This window comes from Styela clava, chromosome 6 (genome assembly GCF_964204865.1).
Source record: "Styela clava chromosome 6, kaStyClav1.hap1.2, whole genome shotgun sequence".
NCBI classification, from domain to species: Eukaryota; Metazoa; Chordata; class Ascidiacea; order Stolidobranchia; family Styelidae; genus Styela; species Styela clava.
The window spans coordinates 4,233,935-4,252,892 of record NC_135255.1 but is presented as its reverse complement, the minus strand read 5'-3'; the positions used below and the strand labels follow the sequence as shown (position 1 = coordinate 4,252,892).

Here is an 18,958-nt window from a genome sequence, read left to right as displayed (position 1 = left end):
CGAATGGATTTTACTTATTTCTATGCATGTAATATAGCGATATATGGCATGATTCTGGCTCTAACCCAATAAACTTTAGGCTGGACCTGGATAGGCTCACTTGGAAATTGTCAGGATCTTCTAGAACAGGGGTCGGGAACCTTTTTGGTCAAGAGAGCCATAAAATATAAATATTTTCAATTGCATTTCCGTGCGAGCCATATAACATTTCTTCACTTAATCAGGCCTGAAATGTTTACTCAAAAGTCAACACATACAATGTCAGTATACACTTAATGTGATTATCTGATGCTGCATGTAGTCGCTGCGGGCCTTGAACGGTTGCTCACATGCAGCCCAAGTTGAAATCTACGATACTCATCGCCCTTTTTCGTTTAGGTATCTCCGTAGTGTTTTCAAAACTCTATCGCTTTGTGATGTCACAATATATGTTCCAGAATCCACTTGTTTGTCACAATGTATGTCTGGTAATTATATTACATAACATAGACATGTGCTGGACGAGCCTTCTCAAACGTATTGGGAATTTCCTGCCAAATTTGGCTATAAAAGAGTTTGAAATCTCGTAACAATAGTAAGCTTAGTCTTGAAATATTAGCTTTTTTTGGGAGCCATATGCCGTCACCAAAAGAGCCATATATGGCTCGCGAGCCATGGGTTCCCGACCCCTGTTCTAGAACCATATACGAGTATACGTAATAATCTAAATATGAAAATAATATGCTCGACCCCGATTTGTATTTTAATCAAACTATGCAAGCCAAATTAATAAAAAAAATGAGTATTCGACCCTTCTTCAATTTAATTTATAAAGACAGTTGTCTTGCCGCTTTTAAGGCTCCCTTGAAATAAATCTGTCAGAATAGTTTTCTGCCGCTCCTTAATTGTTAGGCGCTAAATTGGTCAAATAGTCATGGGACAATAAAAGTTGCCACAGACCACAATCACTAGGATTGTGTTTTCATCAGTACAGTTTTTCACTTATGTGAAATCATACTTCATTGGGTAACCATAGGTTAACAACTCAAATGTTAACTATTGGTCCTGTTCCGTTATTATGATTTGATGTATTTCTCGTTTCCCGGGAAACATCATGCTTGTGCGACATCTGTAGCTATTTATAGCCATTTATAATTGTATTTCGATGTCGCAAAATGGGCCTTTGATAATTAGTGCCAATTCATTTTTCTTGTTTAGCGATTTGTTTTAATTATTGTTGTTAATGACAAAGGGAAAACGTCAAGCGGGAAAATGAGCTTCAGACTTATAGGGCGTGGGGCGTGTCATTCACTGGTTTTTCGCGGCTGATTAATTACTATTGTGTCCTTTTTAAACGTTTTCAAGGGTCGTTGTGTACTTTAAATGGTCGCAATCAATGTATTTTTATCCCTGGTGCAACAGGTCGTCAACCACAATCCTTGGTTCCGTATTCGATGTTGTTTTACTGTTGTGATTTGACGTCATACTCCTGTACGTTTTGTATGTTAAAAGGTGTAAGCCCATTGAGGAAGTCGTATAGAACAAAACTTAGAAAATTGAAAGTACTTGGGCCCACCCCCTGTTGGATTTTATTTTATTGGGTCAGTTGTTTGTCAATTACGAACAAATACACTATGATTTAGTTTATCAATTGTTTGATTGAAGCGCATCCCTAGCAACAGAACACTGAACACCAAGTATAAATATACATGATCATACAAGATTTTGTTATTTTTATTGAAGCGCCAATCACATTAATTATTCTAATATATAATATCTTTGTTATATTCGAATTTTTGTAAAAAGTTGATGTATTTTTTATGGCCCATTTATGTCCTTATATGATTATGGTAGTGCCACAAAATAAAAACCAGGTATAAAACCCACAAATCTTCCAGATGGAGATTATATTAAAATGAAACAATATTTTAACATACATTTTTTCTGTTTGTTTTTCTTTTTTTCTACTCTGTTGAAGAATATAAATAGCATACAGTGTAGCAGGACCATTTTCTGTCATTACAGCTCGCAAGAATATTCTCTGAAGGGTGCATATGACAAAAAAGCTGGTTCACCTATTTCTCACACACGAGCTGTTTCTGATCCAGTCATCGTAAGAAACGACGTTACTGGAAAACATAGAAACAAGGAAAAAGAAAAGGATAAAGATAAGAAAAAATTCTGGAAAAGAAAGAAAAAGTAAGAATTTTATTTTATTTTTGTATAAATCATGTTTTTTTTTTGGAGAAAAATTCACAGCAATCAACTATTTTATTAGGTTTATTTTCTCAAATTTGAAAATGTATCTAGCTAAACAATATATCATCAGTTCCCAGCCGGGGGCAACAGAACAGATAGAGGGAGCCACAATGCTAGTCGCAGAACTGATTTTACTTTTCACTTTACACGAAAACGTTCTTCCCAGATTATTGCTTGATAAGGTTATTTCACAGGGTGTTTTTGCTTTTTTGTGCATGGTTTGTTTCGACATGATGGGATTTTGAACCTTCCAATCATAATAACACTCTAAATACCACTGGAATGATAAACAGGGAGGGGCCATGAGTGCTTAAAAGCCCCCGTATGGGGGCCATGACTCATGAGTCATAAAAGGTTGGGAACCACTGCAATATAGTAAGATTATTATGTTGTAGAATTTCATTATTATTCCATGAAATTATTTCCATAAATATTGATAGTGAGGTCACCAGAACTCTCAACTCACTCGAAAGCATAACAAACACACCATGATCTGAAAAGATGCATTACATTGCATTTCAGCATTCCATATTTTGGGTACATTGAAGATGATTATAATATCCTGGATAAAATAGGAATATACAAGTGTTACTGGAGAATAACACTTGAGATTCGTACTTCAATAATATTTATTAAGCGACAAAGTTTTTGTTTGTATAAATACATACATACTGCATGACAACGCCCTGAAAATTTTTCTCTCTCTGTTTTGCACTCAGCCTGGTGCACGTACTGACTGTGTATTATTCAACCGTCAGTGTTCACTTCTTTGTTTACATTTCCTGAAAGACAAAGAAATCTTCATCTGCATTTGGTTTTAAAAAGGGCACACTTCACGCAATCGTAGGTTACACACTAGTTATTCCTACATGAATAAATATATAAGCACTATTTTAGTACTTTTCATGTATGGCAGATATATTAATAAGAGGTGTTGGACTTGCCCCAGTGAATAATTATGTAGCAATGACACCCTATAACTATAAATAACTTGTTTGGTGACTGAAAATCATATTTTCATTAGTTAAATATTATTCTATAGATACAGCCACCTACATGCTTACTTAGGTGTCTATAAATCACTCTATAAATTGTTTGGAACAGATGGGACTAGGGAGTAGGGATACATATTACTTTAGGGTGTGGCAACTCTTTACAGTGCCAAGATATAATTAGAAGATTACTGGATATTGCCTCTCTATGTAAATTTCAATTTTATTATCAAATTTGATATTTATTTTGAAAGGTAGATATTGGTATGAAATTACAGCATTATGACCCACATTTTTTTATTCTATGTGCTTAGTCATTCAAATTCGTTTATTCAAAGTGAAAGTAACACAAAAAATATATCAAATAAGGTGATAAGCACTATAATATTCATAATTCATTGATATATTAATAATTGGGCACTCTAGAAGTGTGTGTACCAATATGGAGGTAACTAATTTTGTTCGCCTAATTTACATCAAGTTGTGTAAAGGGACTGAAAGCTATGGGCAAGGGTATATTCACTTGGCTAACACAGACAGTCCCTGAACTCGTAATAGAACTAAAAACCGGAAAATAGGAATAAAATTATGGCCTAACCCTAACCTGGTACACACACTAAGGAGGTACCAATAATTGTCCTAAATTTTAACTGCAATTTCTGTTTTCAGGATTGTTTTATTGAATAAACTATAAATTTTTACTTATATATAAAATGACAGGCGCCTAAAATAACCACTAAATAAGATGGCCTTGCACCCTGTCTGTATACTGGAATTTTATATCCTTGGAATGTGCTCACTAAATTTTTGACAGTTTCATTGAATATACAGGGTACCCATAATGTCAATATAAATAATTTATAATTTGTCTTGACCATCTATGTGACATATAAACTAAACAAAACACCCTTTACTTCTGGAGTTCATGCTTTTTAAAAACTTTGAAAAGTATCTTATGCCTAATGATTGTTTACTTTTAGGAAGAAGGAAGGTCAAAAGTCAAAAGAAGATTCTGTCGATATAGCATCATCGTAAGTATAAAAAAGAAAAACTTTTTCTAAGTACCGTATTTGCTCGTTTTGTAACCCGGGCCCATACTTTTTCAACCAACTCACTAACCGGGCCCCTATTCAAACCGGCCCTTATTCAAGCACGGGCGCTTGTTATTTTCGATCTTTACAATAAATAATATATTGCTATTTCTAGTTCTCAAGTATGATTTAAAAGAGAATAACGAAAATTTTGACTTTTTTTACGCAACGCAGGTACAAATCCGCAAAAGAAGAAAAGCGACGCCCTATCAATATCGAAAAGATGCACTTGGGCGCCGCGACGCCAGTTTGAGAACCATGGTGTTATGTAATCAATGCTATCTGTTATGTACTTGGACGCCTAAGGCGAGAGTGTTATCTACCGGCGCTTAAAATTCAACAGCCTTGTGACAAAAGCGCTTCCTATTTCTTATTGTTCTCTACCACTGAAAAATCAGCTTTTACATCAGGCGGGTATTCAAGCACCGGCCCTTTTTTATTTTTATGTTCTGTTCACACGGGCGGCTATTCAAACGGGCCCTTAATCAAGATCGGGCGGTAAAATGAGCATATACGGTACTTTTAAAGCAAAGTATACATTACTGAATACTTTTTATTAAATTACATCATCTGCCATGTATTATAATATAAAATGCATATAGGAGATTTTGAGTGGGAAAGTACACCAATAACAATTGTTACAAGATTGGCAACTGCTAATGAGAGAAGGTTGTTTTTACAGATGGTTACATAATTCTCAACGTATGTGTGTGAATATATTTTGGTTTTTGCCGACATAAAGTCTATTATCTGTGGGAAAATACACAACCTTTGAATAAACATTATTACATTATGATGTAATGTTTTTTGTATCTTTTGTTATTGATTTTTCCTATGTATGTATATTATAATAATAATAGCATCCCACATATATATATTTATACAACTTGACTGTGGTAATAATCCCTTATGGGAAAATTCAAATTGGTATAACGCCCGCTTAAGTTATTACAGGTGTCAACTCTTGTGACTTTTGTTTATTTTTATTTTTATCCTAATTTGCTTTTAAAAGGATGATAGGTTATTCAATGTTCTTTATTTTCACAGGACGTGTTCTGTATTCTTACCAGTATTTTTTTTTTGTAGGAGTCAAAAAGTACATAGGAATCACTCAGACAGACTGAGTAGAGAGGACAGCACAGCATCAAAACGGTACGTTTACTTGGACCGGACTTCAAACTTTTCTAAAAAATATTTTCAAGTATAAAACCCTATGATATGACAACCCAATTTCCATACTGATGTTACTCAAAGCGGTTCTGTTTTAAATTTATTTGAATGGATTCAGAGTGAAAATATTGAGACTCTTTGTAGATCTGGCTTGAAGTATCTTACCAAAAGGTTCTTTTAGGGTATATTTATGTCTTTGTCTTATCAGCCATTGTTCGCTGGTTTCAATTTCAATTGCTTTGTGTATTTTGTTTTGATATTATTCGAGTTAATTTATCTGTGTTTTTGTTGTAATTTATAGGAGGTCTCCCTCGCCACCTACGTCGCCGAAAAGAACACCTAAACTTTTTAGGAGATTTTCTAAAAGAAAAAAGGTATGAATTTTTTAATTTTTATTGTATTTTTGGGAGCTCCAGAAGTGTGTGTACCAATATAGAGGTAACTAATTTTGTTCGCCTGCTTTACATCAAGTTGTGTAAAGGGACAGAAGCCTATGAACAGACAGTCCCCGAACTTGTAGTAGAACTAAAATAGGGGAAAATCGGGATAAAATTATGGCATAACCCTAACCTGGTACACACACTACAGGAGTATCTATTTTTGATTTAAAATACTTCTACTTTTTCGATAATTTAACTTTTTTATAGTAGCATCATGTGATCATTTAATTCCTGTGACTGTACATGACTCAACAACATTTTTATATCCGACAACTGATAGCAAGTCAAACTAGCAAGTAATAACAAAACACAAAGCCTGTTGTTTTTGGTTATGTCTTATATTTTGCTTTTCTTCATTCAATTCAGGGAGGAAGACCAGAAACCCCACTGACTGAATCTTCTTCTTCATCTAAAAGCACAAGCAGAAGCAAAAGTTTAGAATTTGACGCTATCCATAATGAAACACCGCCGAATGGGTAAGAAAACACTCTTTTTTTTTAAAAAATATAAAATTTATATGCTCTGATCATTCTATCGTTCCGACAAGCTGGTAAAAAAAAACTGGCGCTCTAGAAGTGTATGTACCAATATGTTATATTATGTAAAGAACCGATACCCGGGGAAATGGTGAAATTACTAAACTTAGGAAAGGTGAATGTGGAAAAGGGGAATACCGGCTTGCTAATACTAATGACTCATGGACTATACCGCACTCTTGGCATGATGTAAAATAACCTTATGACTCAATAAAATAAAGTATATGAGGGTATTTGCCCCGGTACACATACTACGGGAGTACCAAAATACTAGGCTTATTGTGTTATTACTATCAAAGACTTTTTTCAAAAAAATTTCCATATATATTACATGACATGACGCAGTGGACCTATGGATTGTTATGTTGTTGTTATTTTTCTTCTTGTCACCTTATGAAAGAGGACGCTTTTCTCATTCACTAATGGATCAATTGCTTTGAAATTTTCAGTGGTTAAACATTGTATTTTCGCTGGAAGACTATTACTTTTATTTATTCCCAAATTATCTATGATATCTGATATTTCATCAAAATTTCGCTTTATTTTTCATGGGAACACGGTTTTTAATCCGAACAAACGCTACTGCAATTTCCGATTTGACGCTACGCGAAACTTTGCTTTCAAGTCCATATATTTGAGCATCCGTCTTGTTTATATTGAATTCTAAGCTTCATAATGAACTTTTTTCTATTCCTAGGGATTCAAAATCGAGCAGTTTACCAATGGAAGTTAATTTCTCAACAAAATCAACCAGTGAGATAAAGAACAAAGAAGGAAGGTAGTGTGTTGCGTTCTTCAAATTTTTTCTGCAAATATTTTGTTATTAAATTAGGTGACAATAATAATTTCTGAGTGAGTATTCTTTGAGCATAATTTCTTTGTACCTTCAGATCACAGCAGTCCGTTCAATTCGATTCGATACCAACGGCAGGGAAAAGGAATCGAAAAAATTCGGAAGAAGTTGTTCGACCAAACACTTTAGATCTTCCACAAAAGAAAAAACCTCAATCAACGTTTAAAAAATTTAAAAAATTTATTTTTGATTCTTCTTCTTCGTCATCTTCTGATTCTGAAGAGGAGGAATTTAGGAATCAACGTATTAGTGGTAACTATTTTATTTTGAAATGTTCCTAGGTTTCATAATTTGAAATTCTCAAGCTGAATTTGCAAAATTGTAAAGTTTAAAGTTCAATGTTAAAATTAACCTTTATATTATTAGTTTAAGTCCCTATTCCGCAAAACTGCATCTGGGGTAAGTGATGTTTCATAGTAGTGGCTAAACCACAATGGATATGGAGTCGGAACTGGAGCCCAGCTTCAAGATAAAAAATGATTTAGCTGGTGCCATTGTGATTTCAAACCAGGTTCCTAGTCCTGGTCCTATATACCTTGGCTTCTCTGGTAATTGATCGATATTGGATTTCATTTCTTCCGTTCCAACTCTTTTTTGAAAAAAATTTACGAGAAAGCAAGGTCCAATGGCTTCTTTATAGTAAAAGTCTTTTAGCTAATAAAAACTGTATTAATAATTTGAGTTTGGTATGCCGAACCAAAACATTCATTCTTTCCTTCAAAAACATATTTTTGGAAAAATATGTGACATTAATTCTATTGCTTTGTCATATTTCGTGATGAGGCAAATTCAAGCCTAATGTTTTCTGTCATATTATTTTCAACTAAAGTGCCTCAAGTGGTATCAGTACTTGGTGGAAAAATATTTTTGTAGAAGTTGATCAATTTGCTACAAATCTAACCATATTTGACAAAAATATTTCAAACTCGAACTTTTTGCCTGTCTAATGCTTGAGTTCAAGTGTTTGTTAATAATTACATGTATGTTAGAAATCATTATAAAGTTTTAGACTTACTTTTTTAGGAATAAATGAATGAGCCAGCATGCTTAATAAAAGCTTGCCATTCCCAGTATACTTATCTACAAAAATTTTAAGTAGCAAAAATTGCCTCAACTGTGATTAGTACTTGGTGGAAAAAAATAGAAGTGGTTCAATTTGCTACAAAGCTAACCATATTTGATGAAGTGCTCCATAAAAATTCCCAGTAAAGTGCCATTCCCAGTAAAGATACTGTACAAAAAAAGAATACGTGGGAACTTCATTTTTATTACTTTATATAGTATCAAATGATATTATTATGAAAAATGATAAACAAAATTTACATATTTTTATTTAAAAGGATCACAAAGCCGTCAAACATCAGTATCAAGAGGCCATTCATTACAAGAAGATACAAGAAGACGAACTTCGAAGAATTCGAATCTTGAAGAACCATCGGTAGGTAGCATGGTCAGTTAGTCTTGCTACATAATTTTAGGTGTTGTCTTTTTCAAACAGTATTTTGAATGAGCAGATACCTGGATAACTAAGTTGCAAATACAGACAGTGGAACAATGCGTTCTTTTGAGATGTTGTATTCGCTTAAAAAGTAGCGCAGTCTCAGATAGAGTTCAAGCAACTATTTATTCTAAAGAGCGTTATTATAATTTACCCTTAGGTTGGTCTTGAGTTGAAACCAATATTGTTGGCTAAGTGCATCAACCATAAAACCATCGCCTTCTCATAATAATAGTGACATTTGAATAAAATTTTTTATACATATCCATTATACGGTTATCGTCATACTGTTATATTACTTTCCTGTTACACTGATGTAGACAAAAACCAAAACAAGTTATGCTTCCATTAACACATGTAGAATATCCATATAGTTGCAGCTAACAATCTTGAGATTAAACTCTTACAGCTTTGATTTTAAGGTTGATGATGTCAGAGACAGATATCAACATAGAGCAACAAAATCAATGAGTGATATAGATCCTATCGACAAAAACTGCTCGGAAATTGCACTCAAATTGAGAAGAGTGGCTGAGCAATATGTAATACAGTGAGTACTTTTTAATTTTTCATCGATATTGCATAGTCTCAGAATTTTCTCATTGAATCAGCTTTCCTATTGAGCTGCATTTCTAATTTAAACATCAAATATTGGAAGGCAGCTTAAAATGATGATGTAGATCCAACATTTCCATTTTCAATATAAGAATGATTTATCGTAACTTTCGTGTCATTGTTTGGATTGCCAAAATTTAAATTCTGCAACACAAAAAACAAATTACTCAACAAATAAAACTCTGATTTCAATTAAAAATCAGTTCTTCACTGTGTCTTTCACTTCATTTCTCTAATCTTCTTTCACTTAAAATACAAAGTACATCTAACATAATTAATAATTCATACTCGCCACGCATTATCTGTCATTGTCATGTATAGTTGACAATTGACATTGTATTGTGACATGCAACATGATGTATTTATAGTTTTTAAACGAATATTTTTGAAGTATACTAAATGAACTAGAAATTATATGCCTGTCCACAGTGTCCAGTGTATATTATCGAAACAATATTGAAATATTAGTAGACAATTATACAATATCAGATTTTCATATTGACACGGATGCACTGATTATGAAAAATATTTTTTTCCTAAAATATTTTCTTTCTGAATCCTGCTTTAAGGTAAACTTGTTGCAATGTTTACCTTATTCACAACTAACATAAATCCTCATATTCAATATTGATGACCAATATCTGTTGGTCATTTCTCTACCGTCCAGTTCGATTGCAATAATAATGTTTACGTGCTAACGCCAGCAATGGTCAGCAAATGATTGATTACTTACGGTCAATTGCCCAAAGAGAAGCTTAATGCACACAGCAACATGAGCTTTGTTGATGCTTCTTCTTGATTGGATATTGATTTTTTTTCTTTGCTTGTTTTGTATTTTGCCCTGTTTTTGTAACCAGACAAAACATACATACTTAAAGAAGTAGTTTGTGATAATTTTTGATTTACCATCATAAAAAACTCAACGTTTCATATTATTTCTTAAAATATATTCCAATAATAAGTCAATTTTCCGCATCATAAACTAAAGCAGCTTTAAACTTTTTATGAAACTCCCACGAAAATTTGATTTATAAATATGCCATGTTTGGTTGAGGAAAATCATAAGATAAGCAGATTCCCAATGGGAATTTCTCTCTCTGTGTCAATGGCAGCATAATCTACACGCTTCATTAAGCGATAATTAAAATGTGTAAATTATACATCCACGTTGTCAACAAAAGGAGAGAGAGAAAATATTGTTGTACATAAACATTGCATATTTTGTATCCATTCTCTCCTATATCACACCTGGATGCCTTTGCCGTGTTTTACAATTGTCTTGTTTACTGTTTTTTCGCGCCTTCATTAAAAATGTTGTTCACCAACATGCAATACAACAAATACTCCATGACATTGTTTACCAATTTGAGTTACGTTTTCCATCACTTTGCAAAGAAAAAAAAAGCATCACATAATAGTATAAATAACCAACGGTCAGTAAGGCTTACCATCATTCATAATATATACATACAAAGAGTAGTATAAATATTATATACTGTAACTATAGCTGTTAGCAATTGCAAAATTTTGAAAAGGGTATATTGAAGTGTTGAGATGTTTAGCTCTACCGCTGGGTTGTTTTGCCATGCCAGGTAATTTAACTTTTGCTGCAATTGAATCTAATATATAAATTTTGTTATAATATAAAACTTTGAATTATACTTTGTTGAAGACTGAAAAACAATTTCAATATAGGAAATTGTAGTAGATTGGATGTGTAAATAAACTTTTAGCCAAAACACATATTTGGTCTGGATGATCATATTAAGCTATCTGTTCATTTTTGGTTCTCTCAAAAATCACATTTGATTTAGCCCTGAATATTTCAATGATAATAAACACCATAAATGCAACCATGTTGGAACGCTTATGAATTTGTTATATTTTTTCATCAGCACCATTGTTTGACTGACACTTTGTGTTATCCTATTTTGTTTTGACTTTTATGTAATTTTGAAATTATTTTATTAATAAATATTATTTATTTCAGTTATGGTGGACCAACTGGAAGGACTCAGACCCCAGAATCTTATAGACATGAATTACATCGGGAGATCAAACATGGAAAGGTAAGAACAAGAATTTATATCAAATTACTATGAAGTGAATCATGAAAAATCTGAAACAGACATTTCCATTGTAAATATATTTATCTATTCAGAAACCACCCGTGAAGAAAGCCGTTGCCCGTGCTGCGACACTTCCAACACCAGTACAAAGTCATTCCATGAAAGCTTATTTGAACATGAAAGAAGGAACAAGGAATGTCAATTTTTCGGCAGACTCTCGATTGCAACGTAGAATAACAAGAGACGAAATTGATCATCGTCCATCAAGGTCACTCGATTCACCTCGTGGGTCAGAAAATGGTGCAAGATGGTCTGATCGTATTAATAAGGAGCGAGCTCCACGGACGCAGGAAGTTCCAAATGCTCGAGAACCAAGATTAGATCATCATGTTGGAACCAAACCTAAAGATAAACTTGATTCCTCCTCTGCTATGCGTAGATCTAATGCCATTCCGTCACCTCCGGCACAATCAGGGCCTCCTCGGTCATCCCGACATCATCACAGGCCATCAGACAATTTCCAATCTCAGGGAGCTTCATCACCCGCACCTGAACCGACACGATCGTCTTCTCCGCACTTACGAGCATCTCGCTCGACAGATCGACATCGAGGGCCATCACTCGATCAACTTTCACACGATCATCATGCACACAGACATATCGAACGACATATTGACAGAACCACCACTGTTTCTTCACCTGGCCGCACTCGACGGGTTGTAACTCACGTTGATGTTTATGAAGATATTGAAGCTGATGCATTGCCAAGCGCAGAGGATCAGAATGATGGAGGTGACGAAGGTTTCGGAGCTGGTTTCGATGATGTTGCTGACGGACTTGACGACGATACTGAGATTGTAGAACAGGAAGAAACAACAACTACCACTGTGGTAAGTACAGCTTTTCTCTGGCCCTTTTTTATCACATTTACAATTGTACACGCTTAGTCATGTTTGTGTGTGTATGTGTCAATTTTTTTTCTGCATTTTTTACTTCATAAATATATTGATTTGTCGGTTTCAATGATGTAATAATGTTAAAAAGATAATTGATAATTGTTCAGAATAGAGTAATTTAAGAAACCTTAGCAATCTTAAGTTGAATTTATAGATGATTCAAGAATTTCAAACTACATGAATATCATTGCACACATTAACACAAGATAATAAATAGTCATTTCTGAAAACCTCAATCAAGCTATATTTACTATTCTTTTTAGACTGAGGAAATTTCCAATTGTTCTGCCAGCAGACCTTTAATAAGGCAAAGAGCTGCCACGTCCCCGGAAATTCGTCCCTACCTTCCACTGGAAGACGAGGACAATGACCTCGACAATATTGATGTACCTGGGGCTGTTGGTGGTGTCGACCCAGATGCCGAAATTGACGAAGATAAATTGGTTGCAAAGATTTTGGAAGCCTTAAGGAAGAAAGCTGATCGAATAGAGGTAGGGAAAATGTATTATCAGACTGTTACCTACTAATGTAGCTAAATCTGCAAGTTTTTTAGATTGAAGTGTGACAAAAACATGATAAAACAACTTGAATTCTATTTTTATTCTACAGTTGGAAACTCCACAACTTGAAGATGCATTAAACAGGACTCTTGCTCGTTTATCGAAAGAAAAAGTAAAAGAAATCATGAACCGAGCTTTATCAACAATTGCGGAAACAACTTCTTCACATGTCAGACATCCAGAAATAGTTCAGGTAAACTTAATACTTTCATTGCAAGGCTTTTTGTAATCTCTAGTTTTTCCAGTATAATGTTTTTTCATGAACTAAAATTCAGGGGATGGTCTGGTCCATATTAGGATTTTATGTAGGATTATGTATTATATCATGTGTACATATTATTATCAATTTAAACTTTGGGAAAGTTGTTATATTGTTCGATTTTTTATGCATCCATTATATTGAAAATGAACATAATTTTGTTCAGATTGCTCTCCTGTTCAATATGGCTCAACTATTTGTTCGAGTGTCCACCCAACCTTCACTTTTGAGCGGTATTGTCAACTCCATCATAAATCCAATCGTCGAAGGATTTGGAGGCTGGTCGGTAAGTAGCATTCTCGATCATAATTTTTCTTGATATTCTAAAAGTATTTTTCGAAAACGTGTCTGTAGATCACCTATGACTGAAAATAATCAAGTTCAAATACACTTGATTTGATTTCACTTCACTATTCATTGTTTTGAAATATTTGGATATGTATAAAACGATTCCTAATTTTTTCTTTATTTTTCAGAGAGTACAAAGTAGCCTTGACGAGACAGAAAAAGAAATGACAAATCTGGATAGTGATGGTAAGCATCGGATTTTACATATTTTTGGTTTACATCTGATTTTCTTCAGTGCTAGTTATTAAATTACCCTCAAAAACAAATCAAGTTCATTTAGAACATATTCTAAAGGGAACATAACTTTTTTGTGAGGCATCTCAGATTAGTAAAACATTTGGGCTCGATCATACACAGACCGAGGTTTAATTGTTGAATAAATATTCTTCATTAATCATGATGGAAATAATTTATGGGGTCTGTTCTTAGGGTCGGTCACCCTGTGTGGCACCACCCACTTTATTTAAGCAAAAGCCATACTAAATAAATAATTTTTAGATTTACATGCGGTGGCATTTACAATAGGGGTTATATCTAGTTTGTTCTAGTCCTGTTAAAATAACTTTAATGGGAACTTTGTAAATTCTCGACAACAGTAAAATTCCACAAAAAAAATCAAAATTTTTTTTTTGTATAGAACCAGGAACCAGTGGACTAACTAACTTCAACCAACAAAGAAGAAAAAGTGATGTCAGTGACCCTGACAGTGATTTGGATTAATTTAGCAATTCGGTGATAACAGTGATCGAACAGTGGCAATATATTGACAATAGACATGAAAAGATGGAAATTGTTCGTTTTCAACGGAATACTAAAATGAAGCAAATCGTCCAAGTTATTAATGGATTTATGACAATCCGGTTTCGTACAAACAATGATAAACTTATAGACTGGTTGAAATGGCATATATTCTTTATCGGCTCGATTACCATGCATTTCAATTTGGAGAATCACAGTCAGGACTTGTTTTGTTCCATCAGACAAGACTGACTGCCTTACAATTACTGTAGAAATATTTTTGCAATTTTTCTTTATTTTTTGATTGCTTTTATTTTTATAATGTATTTGATCGTATTGTTTTATCAGTACTCTAATATTAGCAAGGGTTGTTAATAGTACTATAGTACTACCTATTGTTAATATGAAACCATTTTTTGTTTATACATCATAAGTATGTGCCATGGATGAAACATAGTTTATCTGTGGCACATACTAAACCAAGTATGATTTTTGTTTATTTTGAATAATATTGATTTCTTTGTTTCAAGTTTGCTTTATTTTCCTTTCTTTCTTTTTTGTTCCCTATTTTGGTACGTTTTGCTTAATTTCTGTGTTCAAGTTTTCTTTCTACTTTTTATTGTTCCTTATTTTTTTTCTTTCTGATTTTAATGTCTTATTCCATTTCAATAATTATCTTTATTAGTTTTAATATTAAAAATCAGAGTACTGCCAAATTTTTTTATCCTCTATATAATATTATAGTATATAAATAATAATATATGTTTCATTGTTTTTCAACTTTTCGTTCATTTTTATGTGAAGGTTTTAATGAAGTGAAATATTGTTAAATATAACTTTTTTTAACGAATTTTTTTATTGAATGAATTAACGTAGCAATCCTGCCTCACCAAGGGTATAATAAATTGCTTGGACAATGCAGAACCAGAAATATTCTAGTCCTTTCAAATAAGGCTAGCCTCTCACATATCGTCAGATATCAGTGGCTTCTTGCACAGGGCCGTGTTCAGAGCGAAAAACGTGAATAAGAGTCATATAATGAAATCTCAATTTGGTTTGCCCTTTGAATAATAATTTATTTCCATGATTATCCGAATACTATTATGCCTTAACTTAACAGTTCAAACCAATGGTTCTCAAACCACGGCTCGCGGGCCAATTACGGCCCATGTAACGGTTTAATATGGCTCGCCAAAATGAAGTGAAAGAATTTAACACTAAGTTTTTGACGTTCTAGTGAGGCCAATTGTTATGTTATTATCATAGCATTTGTATATTCGTAACAACTATTCAATTATACCTGAATCTTGATTATACATTCCGAATCGGCACCTTGCTGGTGCTCCCTACTCCTGGCCCGCGAATATCCTTCTGCTTTTAAACTTTGGGAACCATTGGTTTACACAGTTCTAGTCTGACTATGTGCTTTTCAAGTATTTTGCATAATTCTGTGTTTAAGTGACTTCTCATGTAAAGCCTTGTTAAAAGCGAAGGTGGGGGGGGGGGTGTTAAAAATGTTGGTTGTTAGATAATCAAGGTGCCATTTGAAGAAATGTGCCAATTCAAATACGTCTTGTACTCACTATTTATATGAGCCCTTTACTCTGAGGGTTCTCCAGAAGTGTGTTTACCAATATGGAGATAACTAATTTTGTTCACCTACTTTACTGAAGTGTGTTTACCAATATGGAGATAACTAATTTTGTTCACCTACTTTACATCAAGTCCTGTAAAACTGTAAAGGGACTGAAACCTATGGGCTCGTAATAGAACCACCGTAAAATAAGGAAAATCGGAATTAACTTTTGGCCCAACCCTAACCTGGTACACACACTACAGAAGTACCCCTCTAAGACTCGTCATCGTGAGATTTTGAGTTGCAAATGTTCATAATAAAGCTGCATATGTGCTGTGCTGTTGTTTTGTTGCCTAACTAGAAAATTTCATGCTTGTTAATTCAAATAATTAATTGAAATAAAATCAAAAGGTGTAATAATTTGGAAATTTTTGAATCTAAAAGATGGATAAATTTAAAAGTTTTGATTCAATTGGCAGTGGCAACTATTTCATAAAAAAAATTTATGATATAATATATACCATCTGAAATTGATAAAATAATGCTTAATCATCGTCATTTTACAATTTATCAGGACTATCATTTAACTACATTTGAGTGCGATTTGTTTTCTTTCAATCAAAATTCATAAGTTATAACATACTTTGAGATCTTTTTGTTGCACTCTATTCCACTGGCCCTATTCGGTACGTGTGCTGCTTTTGAATGTAAACATTTGTCATAATTGAAAATTTGATGTTAAGATTTTTTTTTGGTGCTATATCCCAATTTTTTTTTACTGTCATTGTTTGAATTTAATTTTACAACAAATGTCTAGTTCCATGCCCTATTTACATTATTTATTCTGTGAATTACAATCTTCTTGCGACATGTAATGTTACAATGTCTGTCTATGATATGATGGAAAAAAAAATTGAGTCATTTGGAACAAATTCTATCAGAGAGCATTATTTTTGTACGTAGCATTCTAGATTACTGATAACTTTTTGGTACAATCATTCACAAACAGAAATTCAAGTGGGTAAAATTTTTGGGCTCTTAATTTTAAGTCACCCTTTATTGTCAGAAATAGTTGATTATCTGGTTTATTGAAGTTTGCACAAAACAAATTTTGAAATCCCATAGCAAGTGACCATCTGAGATCTCTATATTCAGATTTCTCAATATTTTATTCAAATTTTATAACATTTATGTTTCAACTGTAGAGTTTCACAAAAGCCATGATTTTACTGGGTCTTGGAATGATAGTTTTGGACAATTACAGATTTACAATTCAGGGTTTTAAGACAGAAGCAGAAATGTTAAAATTTCCGAAAAACTTTCTTTTTCAAATATTACAAAAAATTATGTGCTCCCCAGAAAGTTTCCAATCAGAGTTTCAAGCAATATCCACCACCAAGGTATTTTGATAAAAAGTTGGTGTTTAAAAATTAAAGTATAAATTTATTCTTCGTTTTCACAAAACGGAACACGATTTTGGGATTAAACCCTCCAATTGTATCAAGTTCATTGCATTAATAGCCATAGTTTCACAAGTTTCAGGGAGCACACTTTTGCTTTGAACAGCCACTATGTAAACAGCCGTTTATATATAGTTAGCTCCAAAATTTGTGGCTGGTCCGAATTTTTTTTTTTTTCGATATCATTTGCCAAATTCACATTCGTTTGCGTTGGTATCAAGTGCTGAAGCCAAAGTCTACAATGCTAACATGGCTGTATGTATGAAATCGACCTTCTTTGCTATTATTGTTATGATGTCTTTAATTTATACATGTTCCAGTGTAACTGGTTATTGTCCTTGTATATTCTATTAAAGCATGCCATATTATGTATGGTTAGCTTTATTTTTTCTGCAATAGCTCTTTGACTTGTTATTGCGTTTGGGTATTTAATATCAATGTATTTTCTTCATTTTTGTTGTGAGAAACAATTCCCATCTGTGTCTGCTACTCCAGACCTTTGGTTTGAATAATTGAATATAACAATGGCTCTCGTTTAACAGCCACTCATACATAGAAAACTAATATTTTCAGAATATCCCATGGTTCTATTATAGTATAGCCACTTTGCAAACCTAGTATGGAACTTCAAACAGAAAAACTCTATCCAGCTGCACAAAGAAAATCATACCCACCTGCTGCATCGCCATTTTTTATTAGCATCTGACCCACTTATCAGTTGAACTCTGGCTAACTGTAATTAATGTTTTAGTTATTGTAGTGATATACAATTTTTGCATAAACCTGGAATTTGTTTACTAAAAATTGGTAAAATTTCAGTAAAACTATTCTATTTTCCTATGTTATTCTATTTCTTGGTTTCAATTTCTCCCATCGCTGGTTTTGGCATCATTTATTTTTTTGCTGTAATTTTAATAGTCAACACTGTGATACTTAACGTTGGATTTTTGCGTTTGGTCATATCAGCTCTAGTATGATCCATGGTTAATTAACTTGATAATATGGTTGTGTCATTGCTTTGAGGGATATGATTCAAAATCTGCTTTTTGAAAGCAATCTCTTTTGTTAAAAGTGATTTTTATTTGTCTGTAAACTGTAATCACGCAAATAAATTCAAAACTCAAAAGGGTAATCGTTGATCGTCGGCATGGTTGAGAGTGTGTTACATTTTCGTGGTGATCATCAAGTGAATGGAGAAACGTTCATCAGATTGGGAATCAAATTCAAAAACACATTTCGATTTGTTGTAAACTCAAGTTTAAAACGCATGGACTGCCGACTGCTGGAGAACCATATTTCAAAACGACAAAATCTTCAGCGTTTGTTAGTTTTTGTTGGGAATTTTGACTCTGACTTTTCACTTTTATGATTTGGAAGTGGGAAAAATTTATTTTTGAACATCGTTTATTATATAGACTACCAGGATAATAGTATTTCTAAATTAAATCGATAACCCCATTTTCATACGACTATAGCCTAAGATCTACTAGAGTCTACTAGAGGTAATCGTTTTGGATAGAGAAATCTTAGAGTTAGATATGCTCACTGTCCTGGAAAGT

The 18,958-nt window shown here is 33.3% G+C and overlaps 1 protein-coding gene across 1 annotated transcript in view; it reads left to right on the top strand.

The window, feature by feature from the left end:
* LOC120331920 (uncharacterized) overlaps window positions 1–18,538 on the top strand; it is a 32,541-nt gene extending 14,003 nt beyond the window's left edge. The window contains exons 5-20 of the mRNA XM_039399100.2: window positions 2,005–2,178; window positions 4,211–4,261; window positions 5,408–5,473; window positions 5,793–5,865; window positions 6,298–6,407; window positions 7,165–7,245; window positions 7,358–7,572; window positions 8,661–8,758; window positions 9,241–9,368; window positions 11,424–11,502; window positions 11,595–12,392; window positions 12,722–12,949; window positions 13,068–13,211; window positions 13,444–13,563; window positions 13,754–13,811; window positions 14,263–18,538. Of these exons, the coding sequence (XP_039255034.2) occupies window positions 2,005–2,178; window positions 4,211–4,261; window positions 5,408–5,473; window positions 5,793–5,865; window positions 6,298–6,407; window positions 7,165–7,245; window positions 7,358–7,572; window positions 8,661–8,758; window positions 9,241–9,368; window positions 11,424–11,502; window positions 11,595–12,392; window positions 12,722–12,949; window positions 13,068–13,211; window positions 13,444–13,563; window positions 13,754–13,811; window positions 14,263–14,345 (2,506 nt within the window). The 3' untranslated portion in view covers window positions 14,346–18,538. The remainder of the gene's footprint in view (window positions 1–2,004; window positions 2,179–4,210; window positions 4,262–5,407; window positions 5,474–5,792; window positions 5,866–6,297; window positions 6,408–7,164; window positions 7,246–7,357; window positions 7,573–8,660; window positions 8,759–9,240; window positions 9,369–11,423; window positions 11,503–11,594; window positions 12,393–12,721; window positions 12,950–13,067; window positions 13,212–13,443; window positions 13,564–13,753; window positions 13,812–14,262) is intronic.
* Window positions 18,539–18,958: the final 420 nt, after the last annotated feature.